This window comes from Eptesicus fuscus, chromosome 4, assembly GCF_027574615.1.
Source record: "Eptesicus fuscus isolate TK198812 chromosome 4, DD_ASM_mEF_20220401, whole genome shotgun sequence".
Taxonomy (NCBI): Eukaryota; Metazoa; Chordata; class Mammalia; order Chiroptera; family Vespertilionidae; genus Eptesicus; species Eptesicus fuscus.
In genome coordinates this window covers 44,835,925-44,858,065 of record NC_072476.1, presented here as the reverse complement: position 1 = coordinate 44,858,065, position 22,141 = coordinate 44,835,925, and the positions used below count along the sequence as shown (strand labels likewise).

The following is a 22,141-nucleotide window of genomic DNA, read 5'->3' as shown; positions in this document are numbered from 1 at the left end:
ACACCAGCTGGTCAGGTATCCAATCTTATTTTGATTACAGATATTCTTAGCTTACCTTATACCCTAAATATGAGGAACTCATTATGAAGTTCTTGGTGTAGATACCTTCAAAGACAGAAGCACAATATTCTAATAATTACATGCCCTCTGTATGTTGTGGATCATCTTTGCACAGTAAGATAAAGCATGACATTACTGACAATGTTTTTCTCATGAACATAAAAAGCAAAATATAACCTGAGGGTTCAGGCACCCCCCCCCCCCCAAATTCATTTACAGTTAACAGTTTAAACCAGACATCTGCAAAAGGATTTGTGAATTCCATCACCCAGTAACTTAGCAGATCCAGGCTTACAAGTAAGTGTTGCAAAGCTAGCACAGAATAATTAATTCTTTGGCTAAGGATTAAGAGATTATAGTGTAAATATGGTCTGTAATAGTGTAAAGCCCTGTACTATATTCTTCAAGGTTATTAGGAAAAAAACCCAACGTATGTACATATTTAGCTAACCTTAGATTTAATTTAATTAATTTAAATAATAATTAATTAATTAATAAGTTCTTTAGATCAAAAAGGAACAATTAAATTGATGTCACAAATTCAAACTCAAATAGCTTTGATTATTGTAGTAAATATCCCATCACTTAAAACCTTAGTGGTAAATATTAAGTTAAACACATTTTTGTTATTCGTTAAATATATATGTATATAAATACATTCACATCCTTCAGTAACTATAAATGGATGAAGCTAGAGAACAGATCTTTCCCACATCCAACCTATTTGACTTAAAAATACACTTTCCAGCTTCCAACATATATATAAATTTCTTAACTAATCTTACAAGATAAATTTGCACAATCCAGGCTGTACTATTCCAGTGCTAACTACTAGCTGTATTAATTTATTACAGCGGAACATTGGTATAAGGGAATTTAAGAATTTATTCTTGAATATAAAATGAGAACTGAACAGCAATTTTATCACTATAAATGGAATTCTTCCTTAGCACCCCCTAATGCTAATGTATGGCAGATCATTAATCATAAAGTACATTACTTTTGAAAACAAACACTTAAAGAGAATTCTTGTACATACTTTAGATCCTGTTTGTACATTCCATTCAATTTATTGGAATGCTTTTTTAATGCTGGATTAAAAATATAATACAGAATTTTTAAAAAGTTAAATCTCACCTCAAGCAATTACCAGTCTAATGGCATTAGAAAAAAAGGTACTTTTAGTTATGGCATGAAATACGTGTAAAACTAAGGCTTTTGTTCAGTTTTTCTTTGAGCATTTTCAAACTTGAAAATTTTCAACTTGAAAATTTTCAAGTTGAAAAATATATTATAAAATAAAATATATTATAAAATAAAACAATGGGACTACATATTATAAAAACTCAAAGATGTTGCCACGTTCACTTGAGTGCTTTTGACACTGTAAAAGTGACAGAAGACCACCATAGCTATAAACATTGGGACTCCAGAATCATCAAATGTTAGGACTGAAAGAGGTGCATGATTCATTTGTCAAAGTTCTTTTTCACAATAAAACAATTAAATCTAAACCTTGCATATTCTCTAAAGCAGTCCTCCAGTGGGCCAACATATATGCTCTCTTGGCTAGATGTTTGCTAGAAACAGTTTTCTCCTCCATGATCATCTGGCAAATGTGAAACCAAACTGCCTATTTCTGCCATCTGGGCTGCCCTCTACTGGACTATGTAAGGTATAAAGCCAGCAGGTCAATGAGATTTTTCTTTTCATAATACTGTAGATATAAATGTATACGAGAAAAAGTATATCCCATACCTCAAACTGAACTTCCCAGAAGCAGCACAAAAATAATCTTTTAGTAAACTAAACCGACTTTTACAGTGCTAACTCTACAAGTAAACAATTTCAGTCATTTTGAGAACTGATAAAAAGGGGTTTTGTTGATTCTGACAGGTGTGAGGTGATCTGTTGTTTTAATTTGCATCTCTCTGATGATTAATGGCATTTTTTCATGTCTCTTGGCCATCTGTATGTCCACTCGGGAGAAGTGTCTGTTTAGGTCCTTTGCCCATTTTTTAATTTGTTTGTCTTCCTTTTGTTAAGCCGTATGAGTTCCTTACATATATTAACCCATCAGATGTATCATTGCCAAATTTATTCTCCTATAGTGGGCTCCATTTTCATTTTGTTGATGGTTCCTTTTGCTGTGCAGAAGCTTTTTATTTTGATGTAGTCCCATTTGTTTATTTTCTCCTTTGTTTCCCCTGTCCTAGGAGATGTATCAGCAAACATATTGCTACAGGAGATGTCTGAGATTTTGCTGCCTATGGTTTCTTCTAGAATTTTTATGGTTTCAAGACTTACATTTAAGTCTTTTAACCATTGTGAGTTTGTTCTTATGTATGGTGTAAGTTGGTGATCTAACTTCATTTTTTCGCATGTACCTGTCTAATTTTCCAAACACCACTTACTGAATAGACTCTCTTGACTCCACTACATGCTCTTGCCTCCTTTGTCAACCAATGACAAGTGCTGGTGAGGATGTAGAGAAAAGGGAACACTTGTACACTGCTGGTGGGAATGAAGATTGGTGCAGTCATTATGGAAAACAGTATGGAATTTCCTCAAAAATTAAATATGGAACTACCATTTGACCCAGTGATCCCACTTTTGGAATATACTCTAAGAAACCTAAAAACCCAATCAGAAAGAATAAATGCACCCCTATGTTCACAGCAGCACAATTTACAATAGCTAAGATCTGGAGACAGCCCAAGTGCCCATCAGTAGATGAGTGGATACAAAAAGCTGTGGTACATTTATACTATGGCATACTACATAGCAGTAAAAAAGAAGGATCTCTTACCCTTTGACACACCACGGAGGGACCTGGAGAGTATTATGCTAAGCAAAATAAGTCAGTCAGAAAAAGACAAGTATCACATGATCTCATTCATATGTGGAATCTAGAGAACAAAATAAACTAGTGAACAAAATAGTTCCAGAGACATAGAAGCATAGGACAAACAGTCAAATCTCAGAGGGAAGGTGGGGTGGGTAGGAAGAGATTAACCAAGAACTTATATGCATAACCCATGGACACAGGCAATAGTGTGGTGAAGGCCTGTGCAGCCAAAAAGGGGTCAATGGGGAAAAAGAGGAGACATCTGTAATAATTTTAATAAAGATAAGTTAAACAAACACACAACAAACAAAAAAGAGGCTTTATATACAATCTTAGTCTCCTTTTCAATATCCTGGAGGCGTATCTGGAGCAATAGTTGTAGTGCTGAATATACTCTAATATCAATCGTTTACGATGATTTCTGTATTAATGCAAATCACATTTTTGTGAGTCAACTCTATGGATTTTTTTAAATGCATAAACATGGGTCTTAGCAGATAACATGCTAAGGAGATCATATCCACAAGTATCTTGCCATAAGTATCAAACTTTTCAGAGCTGTGTCCTTTGTGAAGATTCATTTTTAGTTACCAAGATCTTTTTCTCTGTCGTTCATCCCCATGCCTGAGATTTGCAGTAATGCAGGACCAGTTTACCATCACTGCCAAAACACTACAAAAAGAAAAAAAAGCAATAAACTTAATTTTTGCTATTTTTTGATGAAACTAAGAAAAAATGTTATATGTATCATAAATATCCTTATACATGTAGGTATAAATTATTTACAAAGCTATTTCTTTCAAAAGATACAAGTTGCTATTGTAACACTTCAGTAATCAAAATGTATATATGTGAGCCTAAGCGACCATCCAACTGTTCACCTGGTAGCTATGATCCTCAATGACCACCGGGGGGCAGATGCTCCAACCAGTAGAGGAGGGAGCCCAATTCCTGGCGGAATCGACAGTGGGTTAGAGGTTGCTGCTGGGACACCGTCAGCCCTGATTCTGCTTCACCTGTACCTGGCACCCAGAGAGAAGAGAGGAGGGAGCCAGATTCCACAAGGAATTGGCCGCGGGTTAGGTTGCTGCTGGGCACTGTTGCCCCGAATCTGCTTCACCCGCATCCTGAACACAGAGAGGAGGGAGTTTGATTCCGGGGTGTGTCACCCGACAACTGCCTTCTTGTAATCCGGAACCAACTTGGGGTATGTTGGAGAGCTGGTTTCAGCTCAATCCCTGCAGGCCAGGCCAAGGGAACCCACCAGTGCAGAATCCATGCACCAGGCCTCTAGTGTTTAATAAAACCTGTCCTTTAAACATCATAGGCATGGATGGGCTTACATATTTTTATCTTGCCCTTTCTCTGTATCTCTTAACTGTAATGTATATACTGTTTTCTAATTATAGTATACACATTAGCGGTGCTAATTTTTGTCATGAAACTGTTAGAATGTTGAATGAAGTCATTCTTATGTAGTCTTCTTTTAAATTTCTTGGAAGCAAATCTGGATTACTAATTATATAAACAATGTAAAAGAAACATATTAGGCAAAAAAGAAGCCTTTATTTTCTGGACATCTTCTGTTTGTATTATTCATTCCTTAATTCTTTAATCACTGAGTAATTTATTGAGGTAGTAAATGTTCAAGGTGTTAGAGATATAACAGAAAACAAGTAATCTTTTTTCCTGAGAGGCAATTAAGTATAGCATCTCTTAAAATAATGATGTGAATTAATAATCATACTATTCACAGATGTGCATCTTCCATTAAAAAAAATGAAGCAGTTATATTTTACCTCATAGAGGGTTCCAACTTCCTGGTCAGGGGAAGGGGCAAATGACTGATTCACATAAATAAACTGCAAAAAAAAAAAAGAAAAAAAAAGGCAATTCATTTTTAATGGTATCCTAATTATTTTGCATTTTTCTGGGGTTCAGTCAGCCAGCTCTTTCATATTCTTTGTCTTCAACAAATTACATCCTTCCTGAAGGAATAAAACCAGATTTTTTGCTCCTAGAGCAGTGGTTCCTACTTATTAAAACGGAAAACTTTTAAATAATGTTTTTACAGATAGCTTTTGAAGGTTTATTCAAGAAATTACTAAAAGTATTACTTTTTCCAACTACTCATTTTAAAGACAGAATTTTTCCTAACAAAACTTCATACACAGTAGAAAATCAGGAAATCTAATATTTGAGATAGTGCGAACATCTTTCTTGGGTAATAACAAACACTGTTGGATTTTTACCTTTACCACCATTGAAAACTTGTAAAAGTACTGAACTCCAGGCTGGCTGCCACTACTGTAAAGTCACTTGTAGCTAACTAAGATGGTAACATAATGAAACCTAATGTCCTTATAACCTTGTTCTTGAAAGGCTTCATTGTTCAATGTTTCAGTTTAGTCTGTTTTCATTAAAACACTCTAATACATGTATCCTCTGCTTTTTGAAAGTTCATGTTATGAATGACCTACATTAGTACCTGTTTTAACTGAGAAATCCTAAAAGGATTTTCACTTTTATGAAGAAAGCAAAAATAACGTTCAGCATGTTTTGCAGTGAGCCATTATAGAAACGGTGAGATTAGCCCTGCCAATCTCTTTCACTGGGAACTACACTCTGCATCTTGGCATTAAGCCACCATAGCTTTGGATTGTGTCTGTAAGCATCTGTGTTTTATCTCAATTTTATACATCTGTTAGCAAGATGTGGCCTAAAATATCAGAATGCCTAAGAGAGCTCATAAGGGTGTTATGCTTAGCATAAAACTGGATATAATTAAGTGTATTATGGTTTGGTAGGTTATTTGAGGGGATCTTGGTATGCACAAAATTTTTTTCACATAAATTAATGGTAATTGCTTCTTTGTTTTATGTCATTTTGGCTTAGGAAAGGTTTCATAGGAATGTTCTTCTTTTGTATAGTGGGGAAAAGCTGTACTTAAAAAATTTCCTGCAGATACAAAAGTTGTCTTAGTAGTTTTTGATAATTTTCCTTTTAGAAAATAAAACATTATTTGCAGGTAACATTATCAATTTGCCTTTGTCTATAGGCAAATTCTAAGACTAAAATTTTCTGGATTTAATATAGCCTTTAAAACCCAATAATATCAGAATAAACAGTTGGTTGATGGACACTATTTGGGTCACCAACTGTAATAAAAACAAATAATGCCTACATTTCTCCCTTAAGTGATTCAGTGTGGTAATTAAAAACAGAGCCTCTACTGAGACAGATCCAAGTTTGAATTCTGGCTCTAAATACAAATACTTTAAAAAGCCTAAGCGACCAAACGACCGAACAACTGGTGCTATGACACGCACTGACCAGGGGGCAGATGCTCAATGCAGGAGCTTCTGAAACCCCTTCCTCCGGCCAACCTCCTGGCCCCAATTGATTCCGATTGCAGGCCAGGCCGAGGGACCCCACCCATGCACAAATTCGTGCACCGGGCCTCTAGTACAGATATAAGAATCTGTCTTTAGGTCCTGGCAGTTTAACTGTGAGTGAACATAGATATTTTATTCTTCTGGTACATTTTAAATGAGAAGGGCTCCTGATGACAGTTTTTAGTTCAGCAAACATTCACTATTTATTATGTGGTAGGAATTTTCCAAGGTGTGGAACTGTGAAGATTAATATGTCTCCCATTAATGAGTTTTCAATCTACTGGAGAGGCAGACACATGCAGATAAGACTATAGATGAGAAAAGTGCATCTGACAAGATGTGTAATACACAACAGATGTAGCATTAGTTTAACCTAGCAAAAATATCAGGGAAAGCCTTCTCTAAGAGATAATAAATAGGATTTAACTAGATGAAATAACAACAGATGTAGCATTAGTTTAACCTAGCAAAAATATCAGGGAAAGCCTTCTCTAAGAGATAATAAATAGGATTTAACTAGATGAAATAACAGTTAGGACTTTGTAGGCAAAAGCAAGATGGTTTTAGTGTTAAGAGGACAGTAGAGTAAATGTACCAGAACTATAAGAACTCATTGCGATTTATAACAGGACACAGGAACTGAAAGTGACTTTAATTAAAAAAAAACCCACAACAATTCAGCTAGCTTAAAATTCCATGGAAGTAACAATTTCAAAATGTAATCTTGCTAAATGCTAGAACTTAGGAAGATAAAGTTATTTTAGTTTTAAAGAATAATGATTTTGTTTTTAATCCTCACCAAGGATACTTTTACCATTGGTTTTTAGAGAGTGGAAGGGCCTGGGGGAGAGAGAAACATCGATGTGAGAGAGACACATTGATTGGTTGCCTCCTGCACTGTCCCAGGGATAGAAACCTGCAACCTAGGTACATGCCCTTGACTGAAAATCAAACCTGACATCCTTCAGTCCATGGGCGGATGCTCTAACCACTGAGAAACTCTATCTAGGCAAGGTCTTCTGCTCCTGAGGTTTTAGCTCCCATATGCATGTGAATGATGACACTATAATCTTCTTGCCCATCTCTGACATTTAATTAAATTCTATATGGCACTGTAATAACATAGATGCTTTTCTCACTCTGATCACAGAGGGAGATGTTCAGCTGCAAAACTCAAATATTCCTATACTTTTTCTAAACACCTTCCTTTGGAGGAATCCCAGGCTCTATGCTATTCTTCCTCAAATTACTTCTAGTGATTGATCTATCTTATACCCTTGCAACTACGTTCATTTTGTGAGAGGTACTTAAAGCCAAACTACTAGATCAATATTAATACTGGCCAAGATGTGATTTGCCAATAAAGGTGTCTGCTATATTAATTAACATGAAACAATATTCCAAATACAAGTAGACATTTAAATTTCTGTAGCTGAATACCAAGTTAAAATCCAGTGGCATTTAAAATATTAATCTTTCCAACTGCTTTAAAGTGTTTAACATGTACTAATATGAAATAAGAATATCTCTTAGTTCTTCCATAACATATGGCAAGGACATATTGCTCACCTCAAGAGGAAGGCAAAGGAAACAACATTAATATCAAAACAAATTATAAAACCTAAACATTTCCATATGTTCTCTGATAGATCTTTCTGTGAGGGCATTCAGTGGCTTTTTGAGAAAAACCACCTCAGTGGTAAAAAAAAAAATCAGTTCACATTGTAAACATAACTCTAAAATTCATTTCACTCAAGTTCCCCAAAGAATCCTTCAATAAAGTACAGAAATCCCACCAACAAAAGAACATTACTGAAGTAAAAATATATGGCTCCATATGTATTTCTATATACAAGTTATTCATTATTGCCTAGTAATCATTATAGATAATTGTAGGGAAATAGTCAGCACTGGTTTCATACCAACTGTTCTGAAGCCACAAGTTTAAGGAACTTTTTGATGAAGTCAATGAGTCCTTGGATGGTTCGGGTTCGCTCTACAGCCCACTTCTTTGTTTTCATTATAGGGGTGTCTCCCACAGCCTTTAGCAGGATATCAACTGTAAAAGGAAAAAAAGAACAGACAATTACACTACAACATATAACGATTTTAGAAAAGTTAAACCTTTAATCTACACATAGTATATATATTGAAAATACTGGAGGTATGTCTAAGATATACAAATGTTAGGTTGTAAGATTATTTTTCATCATTTCTCATTATAAAACCTAAACATTTCCGTATGTTCTCTGATAGATCTTTCTGCGAGGGCATTCAGTGGCTTTTTGAGAAAAACCTCCTCAGTGGTAAAAAAAAGTCTTTCTACAGTCTCAGAAAGATTCTCCATGAAATGTATCTTTAAATTTCATTTTAATAATAATAAAAAAATAGAAATGGCCAATAAATATGTAAAAATATATAAGAAGATGTCACCGGGCCGGTGTACCTCAGTGATTGAGCGTCAACCCATGCACCAAAAGATCACTGGTTCAATTCCTGGTGAGGGCACATGCCGGGGTTATGGGCTTGATCCCCAGTGGGGGGCATGTAGGAAGCAGTCAATGGATGTTTGATATTTCTCTTTCATTGATGTTTCTATCTCTCGCTCCCTCTCCCTTATTCTCTAAAATCAATAAAAACGTATTATATACATATATACATACATACACACACACACACATACACACACATATATATAATGTCATGGCTTTTTACAACCAACCAAATTAGCAAAGATTAGAATAATAATACTGTAGATGACACTACTGTTGGGAATAAAAAAATGGCACACCCTTTCTGGAGAACAATATGGTAATACATTACTAAATACTTAAGATATGCTTTGGTCCAATAATCCTATATAATAAGAGAGGAATATGTTAATTATCCATTACGCCCTGAGGCGTAATGACCAACAGCATAACGACCAGATCACAGATTTGCAGGATGGTGGGGTATCGAACTACAAGCAGGCGGCAGAGAGGGGTGGAGGGGGGTGGGGAAGCTATAGGAAGGCGGCAGAGAGCTAGTGATGCATGGATTCATGCACAGGGCTACTAGTACTAATAATAATAGTACTAGGAATCTAGTCTCATAAAATATGAGATGTAAAAAAATTCACTTAGAAGGATTTCACCTTTGTTGAAACACTTATTTTTTATAGAAAAAAAAAAAAGACACCTGGCAAATCTAAATATCCAACAACGGTATTTAGAGGGGATTGGTTGAATAAATGATATTATAGTCTATGATAGAATTTATGTAATTCCGTAAAGAATACACACTCTGAAGTCCCTGGGTTCCAAATCCTGGCTCTGCTACTTGTTAAGTATATATACCTGGATAAACTCTTTAATCTCTCTATGCCACAGTTTTTCCTTTTGTAAAATGAAGACAATAGCACCTACCTCATAAGGTTGTTTTGAGGATTAAATAAGTTAATACATGTAAAGCACTTAGAACAGTATCAGCTCATAACTCATACTTATTGAACCTTAAGATTATAAATTGCCATTAAAGAAAACATGCTATAAAAGCATATTTAGCAGCATGAAAAAGTTATCAAAATGTACTAATATAAAACAGCATGTATAATAAGACCTCAATTTCATTAAAACCATTACAAGCACATATTCATGTAAATGTGGAATGTGCACCAAAATGCTATTTCTCAGTAGTGACATTATAGGTGACTAGAGGCCCGGTGCACGAAATTCGTGCACGGAGGGGGGTTGTCCTTCAGCCCAGCCTGTACCCTCTCCAATCTGGGACTCCTGGAGGGATGTCCGACTGCCCGTTTAGGCCCGATCCTGGTGGGATCGGGCCTAAACGGGCAGTCGGACATCCCTCTCACAATCCAGGACTGCTGGCTCCCAACTGCTTGCCTGCCTGCCTTCCTGATTGCCCCTAACCGCTTCTGCCTGCCAGCCTGATCACCCCCTAACCACTCTGCTGCCAGCCTGTTTGCCCCCAACTTCCCTCCTCTGCCGGCCTGGTCACCCCTAACTGCTCTCTCCTGCAGGGTTGATCACCTCCAACTGCCCTCCCTTGCAGGCCGGGTGCCTCCCAACTGCCCTCTCCTGCTGGCCATCTTGTGGTGGCCATCTTGTGTCCACATGGGGGCAGGATCTTTGACCACATGGGGGCAGCTATATTGTGTGTTGCAGTGATGATCAATCTGCATAGTACTCTTTTATTAGATAGGGTAGAGGCCTGGTACAGGGGTGGGGGCCAGCTGGTTTGCCCTGAAGGGTGTCCCTGATCAGGGTGGGGTTCCCTTGGGGTGTGGGGCGGCCTGAGCGAGGGGCCTGTGGTGGTTTGCAGGCGGGCCACGCCCCCTGGCAACGCAAGCAGAGGCCTTGGTATCTGGAATTTATTTTCCTTCTACAATTGAAACTTTGTAGCCTGGAGCAGAGCCAAGCCTGGGGCTCCCTCCGAGGCCCGGCAGCCATTTGTGTTGGGGTTATAATTGAAACTTTGTTGCCTTAAGCGGGTGGGCCCTGCTAGGGTGTGTGGAAAGCTTTGCTTCCCCTGTTGCCGGCGGCAACCCTGGCCTGCTCTCTCAAGCTCCATTCTGCCACCATTTGTTTGAATTTGTTTACTTTCTATAATTGAAACTTTGTAGCTTGAGTGGAGGCTTAGGCCTGCAAAGGCTGGCAGAAAGCTTGGCTTCCTCTGTTACCTAGGAAACCTTGCTCTCTGTGGCTGTAGCCATCTTGGTTTGGGTTAATTTGCATACTCGCTCTGATTGGATGGTGGGCGTGGCTTGTGGGTGTGTTGGAGGTATGGTCAATTTGCATATTTGTCTATTATTAGATAGGATTATTATTTGGTTTTTACTGGTACTTTTTGTAACCACCAAGTATTCTATAATAATATTTCTAATAAAGGAACATAATAATTATTAGGGAATAAACAGCAACTAGGGGCCAAAAAGTTTCAATTAGAGAAATTAAAGGTTTCAATAATCCAAAATACAAACACAAACTATGAATCTGCCTCCTGAAGTTACTATACTTAAAAAAAGGATGTGTGAACACACAATACAATATACAGATGATGTAGTATAGAACTGTACACATGAAAACTGTATTATTTTATTAACCAATGTCACCCCAATATATTCAATAAAAAGGGGGAAAAAAGACGTCTATCTACTAGTACAGTGGTCGGCAAACAGCGGCTTGCGAGCCGCGGTTTGCCGCTCTGTTGACTAATGATTTTGCTGACCACTGACCTAGACTCTCGATTCCAATAATTACAGGCTGTTGTTGTTCCTTGTGATTAAGCCCCGTGAAAGCAAACTAGTGTACTGCTGCCCCCTAAAGTTAATTCTAATATATTACATCTCTCTTGTCCTAGTCTTTGGTAAAAATTGGGATCCAATGGAATCAGAGGTCAATTTATTCAAGTTTACCCTTGGAATGAAGGCACCTGGAACACATAATGCACACTGTATTCTTCCTGAAAAAGTTTACCTTCCTTCCTCCACTTAATACTCTAGCTCAGTGGTTCTCAACCTTTCTAATGCTGCGACCCTTTAATACAGTTCCTCATGTTGTGGTGACCCCAACCATAAAATTATTTTCATTGCTACTTTATAACTGTAATTTTGCTACTGTTTTGAATCGTAATGTAAATATCTGTGTTTTCCGATGGTCTTAGGCTCTACAGCAGCGGTTCTCAACCTGTGGGTCGAGACCCACAGGTTGAGAACTGCTAGCAGGGTCGCCTAGCTTGTTATCCAGGAAACAGAGATTTTGAGTAACTCACCTTCTATGCTCCCTTCAATCTCCTGAGGCTATCAATAACTCAGTTGCAACTGAGCATTTCAAGAAAGTGAAGGAGAAAATATTATGAGCTGTGCTATTGCAGGAAAAAAATTGGAAGGGCTAGGAGCTAGAGGACACATTTATTTAAATTATAACTACTTTTTCTTTTAATTTCTAAAGGTGATTTGCTTTACAGTTATCAATCCTAGCTATGCGTTAGGAGCAACTGGGGGAACAAATTTAATTTACAAGAATACAGGAGTCCGCATCAATTAAATCAGAATTTTTGGAAGTAGGGTCTTGGCACAGGTATGTTCTAAAGCTCCCTGAGGTGGTCCTAAAGTGAGGCCAGGACCAACAACCTCGGTTTGCTTTAACAATCTTCCTTCTTCTGTGGATTAAGCCAGAAGTGAAGCATATGTAATAGCTAAGCTTCTTTCATCAGAAGAGGTCTTCAAAAAAGGATGACCATTTCAGGGTAGAAACTCAATAGCTATAAACTAAGTTTTATATCATCAGAGAGGCAAACTCAAATGCTCCTGGGAGCCAGAAACAAAGAAATAATGCCATATAACCCCAGGCTGTATCCCTGTTGCCGGTCATTAATCTTCAGCCACTGTTTTACAAAGCTATCTTCAGGGAGTAGTAGAACACTTTTGACTAAGACTGTTAGAGCTTAAAAGAAGCCCTTTGAAAGTCTATTCCTGCTTACAATAAAACGGAAGAAAAAAGGAACAAAAATCTGTAAAACTCATGGAATTCTTCTCAGGAAAGAGTTAGTGGTTATCTATAAAAATAATCAAAGGTTTGTTTCTCTAGTAGTGCATCATGTGGGAACAACAATAGATATCCCCCAAACGTAGAGGCAGTCTAACTTGGGGAACAGCGCTGGGAGAAACAATTATCTTCCAATGGCAGAAGAAAATGAAGTTCGATGCGAGGCTGTGAGATTCTCTGGGCAGAAAATGTGCCAATACCTATTCTAAGACTCTGGACTGGCAAAACGTGTCCGAGGCCCAGGGTCAACCTTTTTGAATTATAGGTGCTGACTGGCTGCTTTTGTCATAAGCAACTCTACAGAGAATGCTCCAGGACAAGTAAAGTTAGGAATTTCTGCATTTTACAATGGCAAACGAATTCTCAAGCAATGACAGGGTAGATGACAGCTAGTTCAAACAATGGCATGATTCACAAAGGTTCCAAAAGGGTTTGTGTGTTTTTAGAAAGACGATGCCTGTGCCTTTAGTTTTCTTTTAACATTCTTCATTTTGGGTAAAATTTCAGTGTTTTGGTTCAAGAAGTGAATTCATACGCAATTGGTATTAAAAAAAAAAAAAAAAAAAAACCACACCCTGCGAACTAACTAGCTGGAAGGCGTGAATTCTAATTCAGACTTGCCACCTACTATCCCTATCACCTTCTATCATTATTCAAATAATTAGCTACCGGGTTAAGTACCTGGAGCTACCGAGATCCCACTCCCGCTCCCACCTTTAAAAAGTTGGAGGTCAGGGGAAATGATGAACAACATAGACTGAAGAACAAGAACCGCATTGATCAGACTGTCAGACCTCAGAGGGAAGGTAGGGGAGGGTGGGGACAAGGGAGATAGATCAACCAAAGGACTTGTGTGCTTGCATATGAGCCTAACCAGTGATCACGGACAACAGGGGGAGGGGGGCATGCGTGTGGTGGGGTTTGGGATGGGAATGGGGGGGGGTAGGGGGGTTGATGACAAATATGTGATACCTTAATCAATAATGTAATAATAATAATAAAAAGTTGGAGGTCAGGCCAACGGCAAGGCAGAGTCGAGTGCGGCCGGTGCCCTAAGTGCCGGGGCAGCCACGGACCGCACCCCGTGGCCAACGTGCGTCCAGCAACGGCTTTCTGGAAAGGCACTCCCCAGTACGGTCTGCAAAGCTGACAAGTGCACTTCCCTTCCCAACGAGTCAAAAACCACGCCTGGCACGGGCCTTGCTCTCAATGTTGCTTCTTCATTGGCCGCCATCCTTCGTGGGAAGCGATCTAGACCTCCCGCCTCTGCCCAGAAACCACTCTCAAAATTACTTTTTTTCTTGGTGTCGCCGGCAGGTTCCTCTGTTCCCGGGGAGACTGCGGCGGAAGAAGGGGGCTCCGGCGTGGCTGTTCCCGGGGAGACGTCCGTCGGCCCTTCGCCGTCCGCCGCACCTGAAGCGGGGAGCGGGAGCACGGCCTCCGCCTCCTCGGCCATCTTGTTCCGTGGGAGGCGAGAGAGGAAGTGGGAGGGGGCTCAGCGAGCAGTGGGCGGGCTTTACGCCAGGAAGTCGCGAGGCTGGCGACGGCGACAGGGGACCCAACTCTACGGGGAGAGTTGGCACCGCCGGCTCCCTTCTCTGTCGAGCCCGTCGTAGAACCCTGACCATTAATACGGCGACTACTGTTTGTCCACAGCTACGCGCCTCGGGCAGGGGACGGGGGTCTGCGTCGCAACAGACCTTGGAGCGCGCAGGAGCCCCTCGGGCCAGTGGGCGTGGCCCGGAGTGTTTCCGCTTCCCTCCGCGCCAGCCCCGCCCAGGCCCCGCCCCCGCCCCGCCCCGCCCAGGGCCCGCCCCGCGGCTCGGGGGCGCGCGCGCGCGCGTGCGGGAGGGGGCGGGTTGGGAAGGATCGCTGGCGAGATCCCGAGGCGAGGCTCGCGCGCCCGCCCCCGCCCTGGCCCCCAGCGCCCACCCGGTCCGCCCGGCTCAGCCATGATCAAGGCGATCCTCATCTTCAACAACCACGGGAAGCCGCGGCTCTCCAAGTTCTACCAGCCTTACGTGAGTATCCCGCCGCCGCCGATGCGGGCGAGGGGGAGTTGTGGGCTGCAGGCAGCGCCCTCAGGGCGACTCCCTCAGGCACGCGCGGCCCTTCTCGCGCCCCGGCTGCCTCCAGCTCCTGGGTTGCCAGCCTCCGGGTGGGTGTGAGCAGGTGCCCACCTCCCGCGCGCTCCCTTCCTCCGACGTGGCTCTGCCTAGGTGGCTCCTCCGCCCGTCTGTTGCCTGAGTGGTTCCCGGCTGCGCGGGCGAGGCCCCGGGAGACTTCCCGGTGCGGGGCCCTCGCGGGTCGGGGCTGCAGCCCACCTGCGCCCGCGAGCCCCCCTGCGCTCCTGTCTTGCTGGCACCCGCGCCCTGTGTTAGCCTCCGAGGAAGACCGCGGAGCTCGCTGGTCTGGCAGCCCCACCTCCCTGACGCCCAGCCTTTCCTGCTGGACTTCTTTCTCTCCCACGGGCAGATGGGCTAGTGTTTTCCTCTGAACCCTCTCATCGCGCACAACTTCAGCTTCCTGCGCTTTGATAACCGCACGCTTTGCACAATCTCTCTCTCTCTCTCTCTCTCTCTCCCTCCTGTATGTTGTGATACGTGGTCCACTGCCCAGTTTGACTTTCATGTGTCTCTTTATTAAAGAAAAAGGTAAGTGAGGAACTCACATTTTTATCGGGCTTTTCTCTTAGTGGCTGTACATTGTTTAATTATTATTTAAATTAATTATTATTGACGTTTTGTGGCTGACCGGCCAGAACTGTGATTCTATACTTGAAAGTCAGGATTTTAGCTGCTGGTTTGGTGTCTCTCTACGTAAGAGACTTTGTCCTAATTTATAGTTTTTCTTCCACTTAGGAAGAAGAGTAATATTTGTAAAACTCCTTTAGAAGTGTAAATACTGTTTTTAAAATGCAGGAGATCTTAAGGTAGGAAAGATAAGTAATTTAGTAACGATTGAGTTGAGGGTTCAGTGCCTGTCTGAGGGCAAAATCCGCTGTTAGATAAAACACATAACGTTGGGCTATCATCGGTATGGTTTATGTAAAGATATAAATATTGTGCAGTATTGGGGCTTTTTGCTTATAGCCAGAAATGAACCTTCAATTAAATATTTAAATTGAGCCAGGGCTCACACTTTTATGCAGGTTAGTCCCAGAGAGAAATCATTCCTGCCATTAAAAATTAAATGTGAAAGTGTCACTTTGCCTAAAATGATAATGCAGTCTGTGGAGGTGTTAGTTGACGTGAGAAATCTTGAGCTTATTTCTTATTTCCTTAAGTAGATTTGCTGTTGCTAGCGATAAAGAGTATTTTCTACTACTGTTTGTCTTGAGTAGAATGTAACTTAAATGCTCATGCTTTATTTAAGAACTCTACATCATTCCTTAATCCAGGATAAAATTCTAGTTGATCCTTCTGGGTTTAAAAAACATGCCATGAACTTTACAGTGTTACCCATTTGCCTAAAATATAGTACCAGTCTTTATTGAAGGAACTTTTTCTTAACCATTTTGCTTGTGCCATTCATTTGCAGTATAAAAAAGTATGTTCCAGTGATGAAAGAGAATTCAAACATTTGTTTTTCCATGTCTACACTTAGTAATTAAGCAATATTAAAAATAGGTTTCATGCCTAATCCATAATATCAGTGTAACCGTTCTTGAAGTTTATAATTTAACCATCTACAGAAAAATGAATTTCATCTGGAAATGCAGGAATACCTCTTGCTCTTGTCTAACAATGGGAATAGAATATGTTTTACCTTTAACCAAGTTGGTAGCAGTGAAGGTTAACGTGGGAAGAGGCGGTTCTGGCAGCAGTGGCAGCTCTGGTGTCAGTTTTGGCCATTGGGTAAATGACGGTGTTCATGGGGGCAGGGGGCTGAGAGGTGTACTAGTGTAAAGAAGAATCTAGTGGTCACTGGCCATGTAGAAGTAGGGATGCCAGAGCTGTTTTTGTGTATTAGTCTTTTATAAATTGAGTTTTGCCAACTGTATTTTTGTCATTCAGAAATAATGGAAGGTTATTTATTTGTTTATATATTTGCTTACTTCACTAGACCATAACCCATTTGAGGGCAGAAATCTTTTTCACTCATTTCAATCAGTTCGTCAACAAATACAACAGATATTTATTTCGTGCCTACCAAGTGCAGGCAGTGTTTTAAAATCTGAAGATGAACAAACATAACTTCTATTCTTTCTGGGGTTGGGGATACACAAAGCTAATAAGTAGTTATAAGTGATGTAGAAAAAATAAAGTAGGGCAGGGTGACGGGGAGTGCAAGGATGATAATTTACAATAGAATAGGCAGGCCCTGGCCTGTATAGCTCAGTTGGTTGGGCGGTATTCCCCTGCACCTACAGGTTGCTGGTTCAATTCCTGGGCAGGGCACAAGCCCAGGTTGCAGACTCAATCCCCAGGAGATGGTGTGCAGGAGTCAGTCCATCAATGTTATATACTCACATCAATGTCTCTCTCTTCTTCCTTCTTCTCTCTCTAAAAATCAATTAACTATTTAAAAAGAAAAAAAAAGATTGGGCAGGTAAGTTCTCACTGAGAAGGTGACATTTGGGCAAAGACTTGAAGGAGGTAAGAAAGTCCGCTTGCAGAGTTATCTGGGGAAAGATCATTCCAAGCCGAGGAAGCGGGAGATGCAATGGCCCTGAGAAGGCAATACCTATTTGAAGAACCTGCCCTAAATGTTAAGGAACACCAGGAAACCTGGTATAGCAAGAGCAGAATATGTACCAGTAAGGGAAGAGGAGTTGGAAATGGGTGTATTTGTATAGGCAGTGGTCGGCAAACTCATTAGTCAACAGAGCCAAATATCAACAGTACAACGATTGAAATCTCTTTTGAGAGCCAAATTTTTTAAACTTAAACTTCTTCTAACGCCACTTCTTCAAAATAGACTCGCCCAGGTCGTGGTATTTTGTGGAAGAGCCACACACTCAAGGGGCCAAAGAGCCGCATGTGGCTCGCCGAGCCGCAGTTTGCCGACCTCGGATATAGGGAGTCAGAGTTTATTCTATCCTCACTGCTTGAAATATTCTTTTCTTCCATTGCCAAATGTCTAGATTCAACCCTTTGTTCCAGGCCTAACTCAAATATCACTTAACCATTCCCTGAAGTCTCTTGGTTCTTAGGATTTTACATTATATTTATTACAGTCCAATATTCTGTTTCTCAGCCTAGAATTCCTTTGGGGCATTCTATAGATTCCCTGAGGGAAGTTATCAGGTTTTAGATTTATTGTGTCACCCCCAGCAATCAATAGTGAGTCTTGAATATACTAGTAGAGACCTCTCAGTAAATCTTTGCTAAATGTTTCCTAGTTTGGGATAGAGTTTGGGTTAAAAGTGACCTCCTAAATTTCCTTCCAGTTCTTAAAATTTAGTCCTTCATTGATGAGAGGCTCTCAAAATCCATGCCTTTACGACAAAAGTAATGATGGAATAGCTGTTACGTGAACTGTTTCTGTTTTAAGGTGAAAGAAATTTCTAAGAAGTGCACATCCAATAAGATTGACAGTTTGTGTTTAATTTATTAAGCAATATTTAGGGGTGTGGTGGGTTAACAGTTTCATATCCTGATTGAGTACTGAGATTTGAATTAATTAATAATGGTTTAACACTGAGCAATTTGAAAAGTGCTTAACCATTTGCTAATCCACTTCCCCTACTGCATTGGATTTTCATTCCTCACTTTTCCTCTCATATAACAATTTATATGTTCATCTTTACCCTTTAATAGTGCAGATTTCCATTCCTGCTGTAATAAATTTTTAGATTTGATTGTGCCTCCAAGCTGCTATTATGTGTGAGACACATGAAGTCACATGCATATTTGGCTAAACTGAAGTTTTTGGTTCATTCTGCAAGAGTCAGACATTAAGAAGTCAAGGGTAGACTCAGAATAAATTCTCTTTTGTTTTTGCCTTCTATATCCTTAAGCTATGACTGTACAAGTTCAAATGTTTTTAGTCTTTTAATATTTGCCTGCCAATAGTTGTGTGTTATTATAAATGACTAATGAGATTAATATTTCTTAAAGCAGATATATTTTTACATAGCCATCAAACAAGAAAAAAACACACCTGATTCCTGTGTTATTAATGAAACATGGTATATCCTTCAGTGAATCACTTTAATAAAGTAAAAAATGTTTTCCTTTTATATGAATTATCTTTTTAAAAATATATTTTATTGATTTTTTACAGAGAGGAAGGGAGAGGGAAAGAGAGTTAGAAACCTCAATGAGAGAGAAACATCAATCAGCTGCCTCCTGCACACCCCCCACAGGGGATGTGCCCGCAACCAAGGTACATGCCCTTGATCAGAATCGAACCCGGGACCCCTGAGTCCGCAGGCCGACGCTCTATCCACTGAGCCAAATCAGTCAGGGCTGTATGAATTATCTTAATTGTTTCCACAGATTTAAAAAATTGTATATGTAGCCCTGGCTGGGTGGCTCAGTTGGTTGGAGTGTCATCCAGTACACCAAAAGGTTGTGGTTCAATTCCTGGTCAGGGCACATACCTAGGTTTCTTTTCTCTCTCTCTCTCTCTCTCTCTCTCTCTCTCTCTCTCTCTCTCTCTCTCTCTCTCTCTCTCTCCCTCTCTCCCCCTCTCTCCCTCCCCCTCACTCCCTCCCTCCCTGCCTCCCTTTAGCTCTCAAATTAATAAAAACATATCCTTAGATAAGGATTAAAAAAAAAGATTGTATATTTTTGCATATGTATGGTCAAGCTTATATACACATATACAAGTACAGACAGGAAAGTTTTCAAGTGGTTACATATACAAGTTGCCTCAATTTTCATATAAACTGTATCTGATTATTCAGTTGTTTGGCAACCATATGCAGGTCCTAGAAGGAGCTCTAAGATTGTTCTTTTCATTTTTGAATTTGTTTACATAACAGATATATAAAGTATTAAAAGTATGTATAACTTTGTTTTCTTATAAAAAATTATTAAGAAACATGCATCCATATTTACTCATGTCTTTTTTAGTGACTGTTAAGACAGTGTTTCAGATGGGATGGTTAAAATTATTTTTATGATCAAGATAGAATTGTCAGCACTTCTAAGTACTAATTAAGGTGTTAACACATATTATATATTTTTATTGTAATTTTTTTAGTAGAAACAGACTTACAGATACAGAGGGGAGGGGATCGAGCCCGAAACCTGAGCATGTGCCCTGACCTGGAAACAAACCGGCCACCTTTGTATGGCCCAACCAGCTGAGACACACTGGCCAAGGCAACACATAGTATTTGAGTTGTTTTATTAAGAAGATAATCCCAAGTGATTTGGTTTCTTTTCACATTAGTTAGGATGCTTTTGGATACATAAATTTGGTTTTATGTAGTCTGACTCAATTTTTGCTTAAAAAGAACTGTTAGAATACATAATAGGAAGTGCAGAGTAGTCGACAGATTCCAAAATTACTTGATTTAGCAAATCAGTGAGTTCATTATAGATCCAATTTCTTACTCTACCTTGCTCTTCACAAAGTTGATATCCAAAAGCTGATCTCCTCCTTGAAATTAGTGGTAATCAATTCAGTTCATAAGGAGTGATGGTTCCTGCAGTGCTAGAATATATCTTTCCCTTCAGTCTGGTTAGTCCTACCCAAGACCAATAATAGCTTACACTAATCAGGATCTACCCTTGGAACTGAGGATGAAGATGGAAACATAAATAAAATTGGTGTTATGTTGGAAAGAATGGACGTTTGGTAGGCAAACAGGTGTCCACTATTCCCTCTGTATTAGCTCATGTTATTTCTTTTGAATAGATATTAATTTTTTCTTCTCTGTAATTTTAGATTGCTTCTGAGGTTGTTAATATCAGGAATGGTCCTTGAAATTTGTAATTCTGAACATGTCACACAAAATATCTTAGTTCGAGATATTCTTAAAGGATCATTGAAAATTCCCATTCTAATATGATCACAGTTTTTGTAGGTAGTATACTTGAAGACTTGCTTTTAAAAAAATTAAGATTAAACCTGTGGAAAATTAAAGGAAGAATTAAAATATTTAAAATTACAGTGATTCTTGGCTTTAGGGGGAGGATTATAAATTGGGCAGTGTGATAGCTCATTCCTTAGACTTCATAAACAGAGGAAGGCCTATTTAGGGTGGTTATATTTATGTTTCTTTTTTTTAAATATATTTTATTGATTTTTTACAGAGAGGAAGGGAGAGGGATAGAAAGTTAGAAACATCGATGAGAGAGAAACATCGACCAGCTGCCTCCTGCACACCCCCCACCTGGGGATGTGCCCGCAACCAAGGTACATGCCCTTGACCAGAATCGAACCCGGGACCCTTCAGTCCGCAGGCCAACACTATCCACTGAGCCAAACCGGTTTCGGCTATTTATGTTTCTTTAGCAAAGTTGTTGATGGTTAAAGTATTTATTTTAAGTTTTTATTGAATTTATTGGCTAATAAAATTATATAGGTTTCAAGTGTACAATTCTATAATTCATCATCTGTATATTGTATTGTTGTGTTCTCCACCCCAAGTCAAGGCTCCTTCCATGAGCATTTGTTTTAATTTTTAAATGTGTTCTTTTTTGTGATAATGTGGAAAATATTGAAGTATTAAGATCAGAAAGGTCATCCTTGATTTCATTTCTACAGATAGCTATTAACATTTAGTTATATTTTCTCCACTCTTTAGATTTCCTTTCAGAATATCCTAATGAAGAGTATATGCTTTTTAGACATTAGTAACACAAAATGAATGCATCAAAGCTGTTTCTGGATTTATTAAAAATTTGTGGCTTTAAGATAACCAGATCTGTTAATGTCTGGGTACTCTATTGTTAGAATGTTTAAAAATACTTTAATATAGCCAGTTTGGCTCAGTGGATAGAGTGTCGGCCTGTGGACTGAGGGGTCCCAGGTTCGGTTCCATTCAGGGGCATGTGCCTTGGTTGTGGGCACATCCCCAGTGGGGGTGTGCAGGAGGCAGCTGATTGATGTTTCTCTCTCATCAATGTTTCTAACTCTGTCCCCCTCCCTTCCTCTCTGTAAAAAAATCAATAAAATATATTTTAAAAAATACTTTAATATAGCCCTAGCCGGTTTGGCTCAGTGGAGAGAGCATTGGCCTGCGGACTGAAGGGTCCCAGGTTCGATTCTGGTCAAGGTCACAGGGCCAAGTTGTGGGATCAATCCCCAGTAGGGGGTGTGCAGGAGGCAGCTAATCAATGATCTCTCTCATCATTGATGTTTCTATATCTCACTCCTTCTCCCTTCTTCTC

At 39.8% G+C, this 22,141-nt stretch overlaps 2 protein-coding genes across 9 annotated transcripts in view; one reads left to right on the top strand and one right to left on the bottom strand.

Annotated features, from left to right (window-relative positions):
* Positions 1 to 14,582, bottom strand: ATG12 (autophagy related 12). Of its 4 annotated transcripts, XR_008555817.1 has the most exons (6): positions 14,145 to 14,579; positions 8,226 to 8,362; positions 4,708 to 4,770; positions 3,500 to 3,580; positions 2,870 to 2,969; positions 1 to 105 (listed from the first exon to the last, which is right to left on the bottom strand). XR_008555817.1 is itself a non-coding variant. In XM_054714985.1 (4 exons), exons 1-4 carry the CDS (start codon positions 14,305 to 14,307, stop codon positions 3,521 to 3,523), a joined length of 423 nt encoding a protein of 140 aa, XP_054570960.1. In that variant the 5' UTR covers positions 14,308 to 14,576; the 3' UTR covers positions 3,214 to 3,520. The 4 variants fall into 4 exon arrangements, 2 of the variants coding, with proteins under 2 accessions (XP_054570960.1, XP_054570961.1); XR_008555818.1 differs by lacking the exons at positions 1 to 105; positions 2,870 to 2,969 and adding an exon at positions 3,790 to 3,930 and having other exon boundaries at positions 3,518 to 3,580; positions 14,145 to 14,582; XM_054714985.1 differs by lacking the exons at positions 1 to 105; positions 2,870 to 2,969 and having other exon boundaries at positions 3,214 to 3,580; positions 14,145 to 14,576.
* Positions 14,583 to 14,650: 68 nt separating this feature from the next.
* Positions 14,651 to 22,141, top strand: part of AP3S1 (adaptor related protein complex 3 subunit sigma 1) — a 57,954-nt gene continuing 50,463 nt past the window's right edge. For 3 of the 5 annotated variants that reach the window (XR_008555816.1, XM_054714984.1, XM_054714983.1), the window contains exon 1: positions 14,651 to 14,872. Coding sequence is in view for 4 of the 5 variants with exons in the window: in XM_054714984.1 (XP_054570959.1) it covers positions 14,804 to 14,872 (69 nt within the window). In the remaining variant the exon portion in view is untranslated. The remainder of the gene's footprint in view (positions 14,873 to 22,141) is intronic. The other 2 variants (XM_028149716.2, XM_008144456.3) reach the window with 2 other exon arrangements.